The 15,977-nt window shown below is 39.0% G+C and overlaps 1 protein-coding gene across 3 annotated transcripts in view; it reads right to left on the minus strand.

Annotated features, from left to right (window-relative positions):
• Nucleotides 1–14,303, minus strand: part of LRRK2 (leucine rich repeat kinase 2) — a 140,135-nt gene extending 125,832 nt beyond the window's left edge. For 2 of the 3 annotated variants that reach the window (XM_072765568.1, XM_026000120.2), the window contains exons 1-6: nt 14,156–14,303; nt 13,029–13,228; nt 12,690–12,775; nt 7,670–7,779; nt 5,067–5,155; nt 2,261–2,395 (exon numbers count right to left, since the gene is read on the minus strand). In XM_072765568.1, coding sequence (XP_072621669.1) covers nt 2,261–2,395; nt 5,067–5,155; nt 7,670–7,779; nt 12,690–12,775; nt 13,029–13,182 — 574 coding nt within the window. In that variant the 5' untranslated portion in view covers nt 13,183–13,228; nt 14,156–14,303. The remainder of the gene's footprint in view (nt 1–2,260; nt 2,396–5,066; nt 5,156–7,669; nt 7,780–12,689; nt 12,776–13,028; nt 13,229–14,155) is intronic. The other variant, XM_026000121.2, reaches the window with a different exon arrangement.
• Between the last annotated feature and the right edge of the window lie 1,674 nt (nt 14,304–15,977).

A 15,977-nucleotide genomic window follows, 5' to 3' on the forward strand; every position in this document is an offset into this window, starting at 1 on the left:
AAAATACGTATTTCAGCAAAACCTTTCCTAAGAATTTTATAATGGAAAAAAAAAGCTACTGAGATTAAAAGATTTCTTTTTGACCTATATTAGTTACTCCATGTTTTAAAATCTAAAAGTGGTAGTGACCAAACAATTCTCAGAAAAACACCTTTATTTATAATTTCATTTGGGAGATTCTAGAGGAAACTGACCAATGACTAATAAAGATGGCCTACTACAAGCGAATATATCACAATATTTAAAAAGGAGTGGTTAATGGTACACTGGTGAAAGGCAGCCCAGTTCAAGAGAGGTGAACTTTAGCAAGTGACAAGCACTTAGACTTTGAAGTATTGTCTTAATGGTCTTGATTTCATCAGAAATTATTATAAGCTTTCATAATTAAAGTCTTTTTGATCAAGCCAACAAGTTCCATTTGGAGTATTTTTATATGAGTAGCTCAAAAACAAGTAGAAAAATCTGGCTTATCTAGCCTAGGAATGGCACTGACAAAAATGCTGGAAAATGCAGCATTCTTTATGATCAGCATTACTTATTTTTCAACTTGATACCAATGGTCCATATAAAATGATGTGAAACTGAACAGGTTCTTCTAATAAATGAGGAGTATCATGGAATCTTCTCATTTTATGGAGTAGTTTCCACAGTATACTTTCAAATTTTGAAAATTCACTTTACAGGTGCCAATAAGTCCCAGGGAACTTGATAGTCCTAGCAAAACTCGGAAATTGTTCTACTCTGTATTTAGAATCAAAATACTGTCAGTACTGATAATATTTCTATTGAATAAGAGCTTCCTTTTAACATTTCCTGATCCTTCTCCATATGGCCTAGATGGGTACCACAATACTAGTGAGTGATCTTAGCCTTTTTTCCATCAATAAGAATGTGCCCTTAAACTGCAACACAGAAGATTACAGACCTGCGCAAGACAATGGAACCTCAAACTCAGTTCTGCTCAGTTCTTATCAAAGGTTTAGTTGCAAGATATAACCTTTATAGAAAATATCCCAAAAGACAAGCAGTTCCTTGATTCTCCACTCACAGTAAACCTCTTCTCTGCCAAGGCTGATCATCAGAGAGCTGATTTCCAGGACCATACTGTTCTGACACTATTTGATAGAGTCTCTCTCACTGAAATACGCTTTGTACTCCTTACAAAATGTGTATACTTTATCATTTCTAGGGTTTATCAAACCCAGGAGAGCATATTCCCAGGTCTCCTATGACCAGGAGACTGATTATGTCTCCTGATAAATGGGTTTATTTTTATCTCAAGTAATTTTGTAATAGGCAATGTTTAACTCTTCTTTGCCTGATAGGAAGCAGAGAGCCAGATTTCTGGTCCATGCCTTTACAAGTATACAGGACCTGAAGTCCCTAGTAAATTTAACCAGGCTTTATATTATTTTCCCTTCATGCATTTCCTCATCCATTTTTTTTCCTCTGGTATATTATAAGTATCTATAAGCTGTTTGAAGTCTCTCTGGAACGAGACAAGAATTAAATTAGTAGATGTTGATCTATTCCATTCCTGGAGCTGCCAGAAACGAGAGTGGCAAACTGACATAGACACAGAACCCACATAAGTTATTCTTAGCCTAAACCTCTAGCACTGTTGGTTCTCATAATGATGCAGAAGCTAGTCCCAAAAAATGGTGGTAAACTAAACAACAGTGATGGTAACAAGCTGTGTGCCCACAGGCAAGTTGCTCATGTCACCTCTCTGATCCATGTCCTAATCAAGTCCGTGGAAGGACTAATGGTTCCAACCAACTCCAAAATGATATGATAATCTCTGTTATCAATCTTAGTGTCATGCAATAAAATACATATTTTTTCCCTAAGGGACAATTTGCAAGCCTCCCGGTTCTTTCTACAGAGCCTGTAGCAATTTCTAAAATCCCTGGAGATGACTCAACATCATAAATCCAAATTTAATCTATGCTTTAGCTTCACAGTTTTATTTTTTCTTTCTTAACACCTACACTTCCGGTTTGCAAAGTGAGCCTTAAGCCTTGTGAAGCAATGGAAGAAAGTCTACTACAACTGCATAATTTAAAACCTAGGAATGAAATTCTATCCAGAAAACGGGCACTTTTTCTGAATTAACCCCATTAGTTATCCTTGACTTGACAGCGCCATTTCTTCATAAATAGTAACATTTTAGATACCTTCTAATGATCATAATTATATTCTACTTTTCCCTTGCTTCTTCTGTAAGTATGAGAAAAGATAATATGACATTTTTAAATACCTCTTTCAAACAGCACACGTAAAGCTTTGCATCCAAGTTTCTGGACTTCATCATTGGCTGAAAATGTGCGCATGGCATCAAAAATTAACAAGAAAATATCACTTTCTTCATCCAGTATCAGCAAAGTGATTTTGCCTATTTTGAAAAGAGCAATATGCCTCAGATAAATAGCTGCTTTGACATTTAGTGTGTTGATTTTCACATGAGGACTATGAATGATTTGTGGACTCTTCTTTTGGGGGCACCTGGGTGGCTCAGTTGGTTTTGGCGCAGGTCATGATCTTGTAGTCATAGGATGAAGCCCTGCATCCAGCTCTGTGTTCTACCTTGGGCACTTAACTGTGCATTGAATTCTCTCTCCTTCTCAATCTCCCTCCAGCTTATGCATGTTTCTCTCTCTCTCTCTCTCTCTCTCTCTCTCTCTCTCCCCCTCTCTCAAATAAGTAAAATCATTTAAAAATTTTTAAAAACATAAATTGAAATTATTTCTCACACTACTATTTTTAAAAAGATTTGTTTATTTGATAAAAAAAGAGGAGAGAGTATGAGTTGGGGGAGGGACAGAGGATGAGAATCTTCAAGCACACTCCCCACTGCCTGAAGAGTCTGAGGTAGGGCTGGATCCTGTTACCTGAGCAGAAATCAAGAGTCAGACGCTTAAGCAACTGAGCCACCCAGGCGCCCACTCACACTATTTTTTAAGTCTTTCCCTGTCCTGTACAATTAAGTAGCCACTAAGCACATGTGGCTTTCTAAACTGAAATTAAAATTAAAATTAAATTAAATTAAAATTTAGTTTCCCACACTTCAAATGTTCAATAGCCACATATGGCTATTTGTCATGATATTGAAAGATGCAACATTTCCTTCATTGCAAAAAAAGTTACATTAGACTGTGCTTCTGGACAGTGAATTTCTATGTTGTAGGAATTTTGCCTCATTTGCCTTAGAGTTCTCCGGAGGCCAACACAACAGTTAAGTGCCCAAAAGCTACTAAATCAATTAACTAACAGGCCAAACAATAGAAACAATCTATAAAGTAACCTTTAATAAGTATCTGAGATGAACTTTAAAACACATTAAGAACTTTTCTAACAGCACAAAATTCTAAATGTTATATGGAAGATATTAAATTAACCAGTCTTTTGAAGACACACGTCAGATTTCCTAATTGTCTGCACATTGCTGACTTCAATATATCCCAGTGTTGGGACATTTTTCAAATTCATAAACTCTTGGTTTCCTGTCCATTGCAAACGGAGAACAAAGGAAAAAGAAAAAAGAGGTTCCCAGGGATGGGTTTCAAATAAATCATGGTTAAGACTCATTGGTGAATCCCATTATGTATTTTAATAAAAGGCTGTGGTAAAGTGATAAGAATCTTCTGGCCTTTCTTACTCCTCTCCCTTCGTCTTTACTCTCCTTCTTCCTTTCTCTTATCTGGTCTTCATTACTTAATAGGGCCAATGAGCACATTTAAAATCTTCCTACCGGGATCCCTGGGTGGTGCAGCGGTTTGGCGCCTGCCTTTGGCCCAGGGCGCGATCCTGGAGACCCGGGATCGAATCCCACATCAGGCTCCCGGTGCATGGAGCCTGCTTCTCCCTCTGACTCTGTCTCTGCCTCTCTCTCTCTCTCTGTATGACTATCATAAATAAATAAATAAATAAAATTTAAAATAAAAAGATAAAAAAAATAAAATCTTCCTACCCCACAGGTCCAATCCCTATCATGTCATCTTCCCAGGTATCTGCAACTCTACACACGCTGTTCTCTTGACCTAAAGCACCCTCTACCATTTTGAGGGGGAAAACCACTCCCTGTCATCATGATTAGCTCCCCTGTGAGTAGCCTTTGTTCTCAGAACCTTATATAACAGCAAGTGTCCATTACAGCAATGATCATAATTATTTCATCATACCAAGATTCTATGTTTTCAGGTCCATAATCATCCAAGCAGAATTGTCCTCAAGGAAAGAACCTGATATGTGGACTCAGACTCTCATTCTACTAGTTAGTGGCCGATGCAATCTCTTTGTGCTTCCATGTTCCTCACTAGAAAACTGAGATCAAATACCTATCTCAAGAGATGTTTTGAGGATTACATTTTTAGAAGCATGTGAAGTATCTTACATGTGAAGCCTGGCATTTAGCATTCAAAAAGGAAGCTATGTACTTTTAAAATATTGCTATTACGTCATACCTTACAATATATAGAAAAATATTAGAGATATAATGGAGAAAGATATAATAATGACAAGGACATGTGTGGCCAACAAGCTAATGGGAATGGGACATGTGGGACAGATTTTGGGAGCAAAGCTAGGGACAGAAATTAGGTTTGGGGATAATATATAAAGGTGATGCTTAAGGCCATGATATTGGGTGGGAATTTTAAAGGAAAAAAAGAGACAAGGAGAGGAAAACCTGAGTAGCTCAGTTGGTTAAGTGTCTGACTCTTGGTCTTGGCTCAGGTCATGATCTCAGGGTCATGGAATTGAGCCCTGTGTGTGTGTCCATTTTCAGCAAGGAGTCTGCTTGCCCCTCTCCCTCAATGACTCACCCTACCTGCTGTGCTGGCGCTCTCTCTCTCTCTATCCCTCAAATGAATAAATAAAATCTTTAAAAAGAGAGAGAGAGGAGAGAAAATAGAAACAAAGAATTTTGGAAATGACTGATATTTAAGTATATAAGTATTTCAAGTATATGTTCTTATACTTCAAAAAGACATTAAAACACATTTGATAAATGGTTTAATTTTTTTTTAATTTGAGTCAACATTAAAATATACATGTGTATGTATTACCTGAAGTTAGAAGGAGATCTAAAGCTCTCAGTCCAACTGTTAACAGGTTTACACTGGCATTATGAACTGTTAGCATTTTAAGAATCAGTCTGTAATTAAAAACAGAAATCAAGGTAACAGTGAATTATCACACTTAGATGTTCGTTTTTTTAGATATTGTGTTTCACTCACCTGTATTTTTATTCATCTCATTGTATTTCATTCCCTTTATTGAAGCTCTTGTGCATTTTTCTTCCATTAAAATTGAGCCAAACTTATTAACAATTAAGAGGGAAATATTATGTCTAAATTAAAAAGTTAAAAATTTTTCCTCTGAATATTCAAACTCAATTATTAACTACTTTCACCCAACTCCATATCTAAACTATCATGAAGAATTATATGCATCAAGAGATCAAGCCCATTTGATATAGACTTGTGAATTACATGTTATGCATGTTGATATATTAAAATAGAGAGATGTAATAAAGACGTTAGTTTGTACATATAAATTAAGAACCCATATTAATATTTAAGTTATTGATTTTTACTATTCTTGAAAGAGTAATTGACAATATTTATCATAGTGAACCCAGTATATCAATAATATTCAACTAGTTCAAATTCATTAAATTTAAATCTCTGAGTTCATCAATTCTAAAATATACAATCTTTAGTCTGTTTCTACCTACTGGTGGTTAGCTTTCCATCATTTGGAGAAGACAGAGCCTGGTGACATCCACAGATTCCCAAGAAACTTGCCACATGGTCTCCAGTTGGCAAGGTCAAGACTTGAGAGACCTTGTCTCTCTACTCCGTCAATTCTCTTCCAACTCACGTTATCCTACCTGTCCCTGTACCATACCCACTACTCCTCACTTCATCTCCACATGAGAGTTCTCCTTTAGTACTCTACGACTTTGGTGGAAAAAAGTTCTTGAATACAGGGAGATTATGTTTTACAATAAAGTTTGCTGAGAGGGCAGCCCCGGTGGCTCAGCGGTTTAGTGCTGCCTTCAGCCCAGGGCCTGATCCGGGAGTCCCGGGATCGAGTCCCACGTCAGGCTCCCTGCATGGAGCCTGCTTCTCCCTCTGCCTGTGTCTCTGCCTCTCTCTCTCTCTCTCTCTTTCTCTCTCTCTCTCTCTCTCTCATAAATAAAATCTTTAATAAAAAAATAAAGTTTGCTGGGAATGATCTAATATGCTCCACTACAGAAAGCAGTGTGTCTATCTTGTTTACATTACTTCAGGCCTAAAGTAGGAGTATTATAAATATATGATGAACAGAGGGTGAATGAATGAATGAGCAAATGAGTGGCTGAATGAATAAGTGAATGAGCTCCCTACAGAAATGTTTATGTAATTTAATTTGAACAGTTAGTTTATACTAGAATATGACTAGATGAGTTTTCTAAAACTCCCTAAGGTTATATAGATTGCTAATCTTTGGGGATTTTGGAAATTCTCAGCCAAGCCAAGGGACACATAACATTTCAATTACTAATTACAGTTATATTTCGTATAATTCCTCATTAAATGCTGCACTCTTTAGAAGTGACTCATAGACTTTCAGAAATTGTTTGGAGATGAGAACATACGTTGACTGTAAACATGCTCTTTACAAAGCACTCTTTAGATCCTGGAAACTGAAGAATAGCAACACATAAAACATCAAAGATGGAAAAACAAGTAAGCACATGTATGCTCACCTGTGAACAAACAGCTCTTACTTGTTTAAACTTGCAACTATGGTTGAAGTATCAACCGTAAACAATACAAAAATGTAAAATTTGGTTTTGCATAAAATACATTTTTCACAAGCTACACGTCATTGGAAGCAACAGGTATTCACTTCTCTGTGGTAAAGAGAAGTCATACTAGGTACAAAGAACACCTAAAGTTCATAAGAAAAGATAATTTTTAAACATCAAGGGAAAAAAAGTTATACAAAAAGGACTTTCCTGGAAACACATTTTTCTTCAGAAAATTTTTCTGAACTAATTATGGCTGAAGAAGTAGTTTCATCTATGAAGTCATTATGTTGCAAACTGCAGTAACATAGCTGGTAAAACAGCTATCAAGATTTGACTGCAGATGTGCTGAGAGGTAATTTCCTCCTTTTTCTTCATTTTGAAAGCTGTGGTTTAAGCTCATAAATGTATATATATGAATACATATACATGTGCTTTTTAAAAACAGTAAAGCATAAACTTCTAAATTACTACTTACAGAACAAACTTTTAGTACTCATGTTTTTTGAACTAGTTTTTATCAGTTCTACTATTAAAAAGTAAAAACCTTTTGTTGATTTTAATTCATAAGTAGTCATCAGAAATCTACAACCTAACCAATTTTATAACTGTATTATTATATTACTAAAATAATAATAGCACCTGACATTCTACCTCAAATGTTGTTTTCTAACTCAATTAGATAATATACTACTGAGTTAAAAGAAAGTTCTCTATAAATGTAAGTCATTGATTTCAGAAAAAAAATCTGTATTTTAGAGGATTTTACCAGATTTGCTTGAATTACAAATATATGACATATTAAGGGCAGGATTGTCATATGTCTGGATAAACACTTAATGAAGTTTGTTTCTACACATCTGTCATACTTACTGGTGAACCCCAAGGACTTCCCAATCATGTCCAATGTCCTGAGGTCCCATTAAGCTTTGCATTGTATTTGGACAGATTTCTATCAATTTGCAAAGAAGCGACCAACCCACCTGAAAGAAAGAAAGGCAAATATTCACATTTTTTAAACACGCTAAAAGACCATATTCAGTCTCTTCATTCTTAGTAGACTAGGTGACTCCCAAATTTTTAAATAATTATTTTAAAACAAAATGATATCCAAAATACTTACTGAAGAAAGCAGGTCATATTTAAAATATATCTTTTAAATACACTTAAAAGGCAGCCCTGGTGGTGCAGCGGTTTAGCGCCGCCTGCAGCCTGGGGCGTGATCCTGGAGACCCAGGATCAAGTCCCACGTCGGGCTTCCTGTATGGAGCCTGCTTCTCCCTCTGCCTCTCTCTCTGTCTCTATGAATAAATAAAATCTTTAAAATAAATAAAGAAAGAAAGAAATACACTTAAAAGATATATTTCTCCAAAAACCATACCAGAAGGGCATACAAAAAAAATATTATGGCATTTCTGAATTAAGGAAACATATGTCTATTATCTAAATAAAAAACAAATTAAATAAAATGAAACAAAAAATAGTTTCAGAGGACACACAAAGATTATGAAGTACAAGATTTTTTAAGTCACATCTACTGGACAGAATTTCTTCTAAATACTTAAGATTTTAATTGTAGGGGGGTAAAAAATGAAGTGCTTAGGAATGGAGGCTAAAAAAATATTTTTAATTGAAAAACAAAAAGGAATGGAGGATTAGGAAAAGTTGGAAATTCTGATATCAAACCAAGTTATTAGGAAAGACTGCTCCACAGGTACAGTAGCTAGATAACTGGCAGAGAAAAGGAATTGTCTGATGGCACCGTAACACCTGGTACAGGAAAAGAGAAAGTCACTATAAGAAAGAGAGAAGATAGAATTTCTCAATGGGTCCATCTAGGTTTCTTTAGAACATCCAAATGTGAGTCGATGACATGTGGACATTAAAAATATCCCTAGACATTTTCCCACTTCCAAATGAAATATGATCCTACCAATACGCTGTAAATACAACTTTTTTTAGTCTGTTTATACATGGTGCCAATTTGAATAAGATGCTCTTCTAAAAAAATACAGTTTTTAAAAATACAACTTTTTAAAAAACATAGTATTTGAATTTCAAACTAGAGATTACATTTAACTCACTCTTCCTATTGTGTATTCCTCTCTAAAGTTAAGGGATCTTCCATTCTATTATATTACAGAACTAGATTTGATATAGTCAGGAAAAAGAAAACCCAAAGAAAACAGAAACTGCACTAATGTGCAGCATCTAGAGATTAATGAAAAGTGTCTAGGTAGGATGTGTGATAAACACCGATATATGAATCCTGACAGCACGATCCGCTGTCAGCATTGCCCAGGGAAGGAAACAATATAGAAAACGTAGGACTTCAGCCAGATTTCAAAGGAATTAGAACACAGTCATTCAAAATAGGGAGATGGAAGCCTGTGAAACTACTAAGCTGTGAGGAGAGTAAGATGCTGGGTAGTAAGGACAGTGCTGCAGGGTAAGGCTCTTGCTGGGCAAGACTTGACGCAGAAATGACGCAGAGCTCAATGACAAGGTAAGAATATCCAGTAAGGAATAATGGCCCAAGTTTGTTATTTATGAGAATAAACAAGGGCTTTTTCCCAAGATAAAAATGATTACACAAGATCTCTTTACAATATTATTTCTGAATCTTTTCTGAATTAAGCATGAATTGCTTTACTCTGTCATTACATCCTTTTACATAATTTCAAATTGCTTGAAAAGGCAGCAATTTCTGACAGCTATTTTTACCTATATTTAAGTAGGACATCCTCCTCCACGTAAGCTGAACAGACATCGACAATCCAGCTGTCATAGAAACCAGCTATTTTCGTGCTTTCATAAAACACATCGAAGCTTTTTCCTCACGTATTTAAGAAAATAACATTTGGAACAGCTTCCGGTAGGAAATAAATCATAAGTCACATAGGATGCTCTACTCATTTCTGTACCTGCATGAGTGACTCAAGGAGAAAACCTGTTTTGTTTTGGTTGGTGAATAAGCAGCATCAGTAATTGCTTTGCAAAAAAAGATTGAGGCAACTGAGCCTCTGTGATTAAACAATCTCTGGCAGCAGAGCAGAGGTAACAACTGATCCATTAATCTCCTCAATTAAAAGCTTATCACTCAGAGAGAAGGTTCCTATCCTGCCCAGTTATAATACAATTAAATTGGTAGTTCACGTTATTATAATTATTCTGGAAATTCAAGCATCTAATTAATGCACAATGGGAAAGAGTCTGGGGTTAGAGAAAAATTTAGTGACTTTCATTTATTTCGTTCTCTTACTTCAAAGGTTGAAACTGTGTGGATAAAGACAAGTAATGTAAAATTAAGGAGCACTGAGAAATGATGAGATGATTGGCAAAAAAAGGAAACTACAGGACAGCTAGCCTAACTACCAATTCTCTAAAGACTGTCATTTATTAAGGAGCAGTAATAAAATATAAAAAGACCTTGAAAAAAGAATTTGGAGTCTGGAATATCACATTAAATGAATTCTGGAAAGAAACCTTAATATTTACTTTTAAATTTACCTTACCTTCTTCAATTCATCTTTCAGAAGTTTTAATTCAGCACTTCCAACTAACTCAACATATAAAGCATTAAAGGATGTGTGTGTGTGTGTGTGTGTGTGTGTGTATATAAATTACACCACAAATATGAATAAATCTGAAGCAAAAAAAACTCACTTTAAGTGGAGTATTAAAATATTGGTAAAGTGACCCCTTTCTATATTCCCTTGATAAGACCAATGATAATTAAAACTGATAATGTAATTGTGCCTAGCAAGGCCACAGTATTTGTAACAAATCACTGTACTTCTTACTTGCACGAAAAGCTTGTGAATTCAGAACGTATAGTGAAAAGAGATTCTGAAGGTATGTGAAGACTTGAGTCCTGGCTCTGTCATTAGCAATGTGGTACTTAACTCTGGCAAAATGTAAAGGTAAAAATGTCCAGTGAGATTTCTGAGAGAGCAGTGTGATTCCAGTGAGAATCAAATGATGGGATAACATGCCTTTTGCAGACTAATACACACATGGTGGGGAAATGAATAATTCTATTCCATTAAGTAACCAAATCAAAAGACAATTCCTTATTTTCTTGCATACGTTGTCTCCGGTACCCACTGGACGAGGTATTAAGCGACATTCAGAGCCACTCCGTGCAAACATGTCCAGGTGTGGATAGCTTCTAAAACAAAGAATGAAGTGGTGGGTGGGTCTGCTCCAGCCTCCCCTGGATTCTCAAGATTAGCACTGCCTCTCTGGACCCTGCACAGCAAGCCCTCCAAAGGTCCCGTGGGTTCTGAGTGGCACCCAACAGGAAGACTCTCTATACCATGCACGGAAGCCAAGGAATAGAAGCTGCCAGACAAGGCACTTCTGAACACCAAAGCAGAGGCAAGTGAGAAGGGATGATGTGGGAGGGAAGCAGCAAGCACAATGGGCCAGCTCTAAAATGTGACTCATATTTCATGGGCAAAATTCAGGCACTGGATGCTAAAAGGAACAGTGTCTCTATCACGCCTCCCATCTTTTCATGATTTTGTTTGCTAACAACTTGAAAATCAATAGTCAGATGGGAGATATTTCAGTTGAAGAAAATTTAAAATAACCGTTTATCCCAAATGTAAATGTCCTCATTTAAAAGAAGCTAGGAATATGGTTCACCCAGACTAGACATAGCTGGATACAGAGATGAATGAACATAAAGATAAAGGTAGATACAGATTTAGAGATCCAGATAATTCTTACTTGCGTCTAGCCTCTCCAGTAAGTATTAAGAAACACTGGCTTTCTGACTACACCTTGAGAGAGTTCAAAGTTCAATTCTCTTTCTCTTCAGGACCCAACAACATGCAAGTGCCTGATTTCAGTTCTCTAAATCTCAAAATCTACAAAGGAAGTCAATATGTTAGCCAATCATTTGTTTTGACTGTAAATCATCCTCAATTATCATCTTCATTTTTTTAATATATTGAAGGCATTTAACAAATTTTTGTGTTCCCTGTGGTACTGATTTTAAGTCTCACTTTTATATTCAGTTTATATGAAAAGAGTTGAAAAATATAAACTTACAGGAGGATGGTAAAACATCGCTTTCTTTAGATAACACAATGCACACTACAATTAAAGGCCAGAAATCTGTTCTCAAATTTAAAAAAGAAAGAAAGAAAGAAAGAAAGAAAGAAAGAAAGAAAGAAAGAAAGAAAGAAAGAAAGGGCAGCCCCGGTGGCTCAGCGATTTAGCGCTGCCTACAGCCCAGGGCGTGATCCTGGAGACCCAGGATCGAGTCCCACATCAGGCTCCCTGCATGGAGTCTGCTTCTCCCTCTGCCTTTGTCTCTGTCTGTCTCTCTCTCCTCTCTGTGTGTTCTCATGAATAAATAAATAAAATCTTAAAAAAAAAAGAAAGAAAGAAAGAAAGAAAGAAAGCTTAAACCTATGAGAATTTGCCAGTTACTTCATTTTATTAATTTAATCATCATTAATTTTTTAGTGGTTAATTATTCTCCTTTCCCTAACTGTTCACAGCGGTGTCATCTCTAGAACATGCTGTTCTTGGTAAGATTCTTAGAATAATTTGATTAAATGCTGATACTGGTGAACTCATCTAGCCAATCACAGAAGTAAATTTCAACTTCTGATTATTTCCTACCCACCACCAACCATATTTTGTAGGTCAGTTGTATAAATCTACTTCTACAAAAACAATTAGGGAGCTCTTAGCGGGCCCTTTCACATCAGTAACATTTGATCATGACTTGTATCGCTTCCTTCTTCAAATCACAGTCAGTGGTTTGAGAAGCCAAATGCCAGAATTAACCCAGAACTTTTGGGTGTGTAATATTGACAGAAAAACATCTATTTCCAGACAGAAAGGGAAACGGGTGACATGAAAACAACTCCTTTACCTGCTGCACACTAGCGACTCTCATATACAAGTCCAAGACGATCAACACAGGCACGTGGACTTTTTTGCCTTGAAATAACTTGGAGGCTGGAAGAGAAGGGGGTGAGGGAAAAAGAAGCAAAGTCACCATCCACGCACAGGGGATGAAACAGGGAGAGAAAGCAAAAGAAGTGAGCGCAAGACCTCCCTACAATTCTCAGCTCCTTTCTGCCCTAAGGAGTTGACAGTCTGTGGCTTCTCACGAGCCCAGGTTTGTGCAGCTCCGAAAAACGCGAGGGAGAAAGTTTGCAAAAAGAGGCGGGAGGGGAGTGGAGGAGAGAGTTTCCTTGCGACTCATTACCGTGGTCGGCGTACGTGAACACCAGCATATCCTCCAGGATTTGGACCAGGGTCTCTATCTGTTTTCCTTCCTGGACATTGTTCAGCCTGACTATCAACTTCTTCAGAGTTTCCTCGTCCTCCTCCTCGCAGCCCTGACAGCTGCCACTGGCCATGACGGACTCTGCTCCACGCGGGTCCCTCCCTCGCGGAGGCCGGCGGCTGGGGCCGGGATAGGGCGGGGGTTAGAGCCCGGGTTAGAGCCCGGGGTTAGGGCTCGGGGTTAGGGCTCGAGGTTAGAGCCCGGGGTTAGAGCCCGGGGTTAGAGCCGGGAGTTAGAGCCCGGGGTTAGAGCCCGGGTTAGAGCCCGGGGTTAGAGCCGGGGGTTAGAGCTCTGGGTTAGGGCTCGGGGTTAGAGCCCGGGGTTAGGGCTGGAGCAGGGCCTGGCGCAGGGACCCGGGAGAGGGGGGGTTAGGGCTCGGGGTAGGGCCCGGGGTTAGGGCCCGGGGTTAGGACCCGGGGTTAGGACCCGGGGCCCGGGCTCCGCCGCCGCTCGCGGGCACGAGCACAGCTCAGCGCCGCAGCCCGCGCGCCCCGCCCGCCCCGTCCGCGCCCACGCCCGCCGCTCCCGCTCGGGGAGGAAGGCCCCGCGCCCCGCGCCCTGCGCCGCCCTCCCTCGCCGCAGCCCTCCTCCTCGGCTGCCTCCTCCCCCACCCGGGCCCCAAAAAGGAGCTCAGCGGCCTGCGGAGGCTCGGCCGAGGGAGGGCGCGTGCGGCTGGGGCTGGGCCCGGCCGGGTGGCCCCGGTCCCCAGCCCGGAGAGCGCCGCCTCCCGGGACCGGCTCCCGCTCCTGCTCCCCGCGGGAGGAAACGGAGCCCCAGGCCCGGCCCCCCGGCGCCCGCCGCCGCCCCCGCGCCCGCCTGCGCCCCCGCCCCCGCCCCCGCCGCCCCTGCAGCGCCCCAGGCCCGCTCCTTCAGCGCCGCGGAGGGGCCGCCCGCTCGGAAAACCTAAAAAATGAAAGCCGCCGCCTATCTCCAGATCTAAGAATAGAAATCTGGGCGTCGGGAAAGGAGGACACCGCCCAGTTGGCCCCTTTTAGGAAAACATGTTCTTTAGAGTTCCCCCTATAGGGAAATGAATAATTTCCCACCAGGGATGGAGAGGGATTTCTGCAATCAAAATGTGCCCCGCTGAAGGCTCTTTTTTCTTTTTTTCTTTTCTTTCTTTCTTTCTTTCTTTTTTTTTTTCCTGTGGTTGCTGTGGCTTTTTGTAGGGGAGCAAATCCCTTCCCACCCAGCCACCCATTCCCCCCGCCCCCTCGGTTATTTATCTTAAAGCTCCGTTGGCCAAAAGTTCACTAAAATTAACTTTTGGAAATTTGAGTTTGCGCTCCGTAGGGTCTTGATAATTGGGGCGCACCAAAGAATAAGCAGTTCTCAGCCCTATTTAAAGAGAAATACAGGGTAAATGAAAAGATGAAAGCGGAAAACCGGAAAAGGTGAAAGATACAAACCTGAACATTGTTCTCCTGGTATTTAAAATTACTTATAAGTGTCTGAAACTCTAAAGTTAAAAAGGAAAAAAAAAAGTACCGAAGTAATGTGTTTTTCAAGAAGAGAAACCTAAGCAAGAGACACTGGGGGCAAGGCCGGACAAAGGTGATCTGTTGCCTTCAGAGGATTTGTCCTGGGGGTCATTTACTTAGGAAGGAGAGAACTGGACTGGAAGTTAGTCCTTCACAAATTTAGGTGGTGTGTTTTCACTTCTCTTGCTTTATCTGATGATAATTCTGAAATGAGTGAGACAACTACTGATCCTTCTTTTGCTAATGAGGACATTTAGATTTAGTGCTGATAGGAGAAGACTACTGTTAGAGTCACACAGATAGAAAGCTAAGAGCCAAGACTTCAACCCAGATAGATGTCCCAATGCTGAGCTGAGGGTTCTTCACACAAATGGAAATGAAGGAGGCTGCCCTAATACATTAGTAAAACTGCACATTCTAATTCAACCTCAATGGTGTGAATGTTTCACTGTCATAAAAAACATTTTATCCTTTACAGACACATGCTAAAATTTACAGTTGAAATGGCTAGGAATTGCTTGTAATCTGGTGGTGGAGAAAGGGGTGAAATGGGTAGAGGCAGAGATGAAATAATACCAACTTTTGATTTGATCATTGCTGAACATAGGTGATGGGTTCATGTGGTCTATTGTACTACTTGCTCTACATAAATTTTCCATAATGAAAACACAACAAAAAACTCTCAACCTTGTTATTTTTATCATGCCATCAGTATATCCTTTCCTAACTGGTTTCTGAACTTGTTTCAACTTCTGACTAACCAATCAATATCTCAGACATTCCTAAGAATTCTCCCCTCCATGCCTTCCTTCTTTTTTTCTCTAGCTCAGTTTTTCCTCCTCACAGACTACTGGATATTTTCTTGCGAAAAAATCAAAACCTAGGTCCCTTCCCTAGAAACATAAATTTAAGTAAATCAGTGTCTCCTCAATTCTTTTGTACACCTGTTGACTACTTATTGTCTACTGTGTATTAGCCAATTTGTGGGTAGGTGAGATGGAAACCATGAATTCTCTGATGGGAACATTCTGTCAAACTACCAGAAGTAGTCAGGCAAAGTATCCTCTTTTGTTAACATTTTAACAAAAATGTTAAATTGATTAACTAAAATCCTGAGACATATTAACTCTGCAGGTAGTTAACAAGACTGAGAAGGAAGGCTACAGGCAAAAATTCATGATAGAGGTAGTGTTCAGTGGAAAATAAAGTGTTGCTGGAATATTTGGCTAACTTCCTAGGAAGAAAAAAAAATAACATGAACATTGCTAATTATAGCAAACATCAAAACAAATTCTACATGGATGAAAATACTAAATGAAATGATTTTAAAAAGAAAATATAGTTTAATAGTGAATCAAGATTTTATGAGGGAACATAAAAACTAAGA

This window comes from Vulpes vulpes, chromosome 8, assembly GCF_048418805.1.
Source record: "Vulpes vulpes isolate BD-2025 chromosome 8, VulVul3, whole genome shotgun sequence".
NCBI lineage: Eukaryota > Metazoa > Chordata > Mammalia > Carnivora > Canidae > Vulpes > Vulpes vulpes.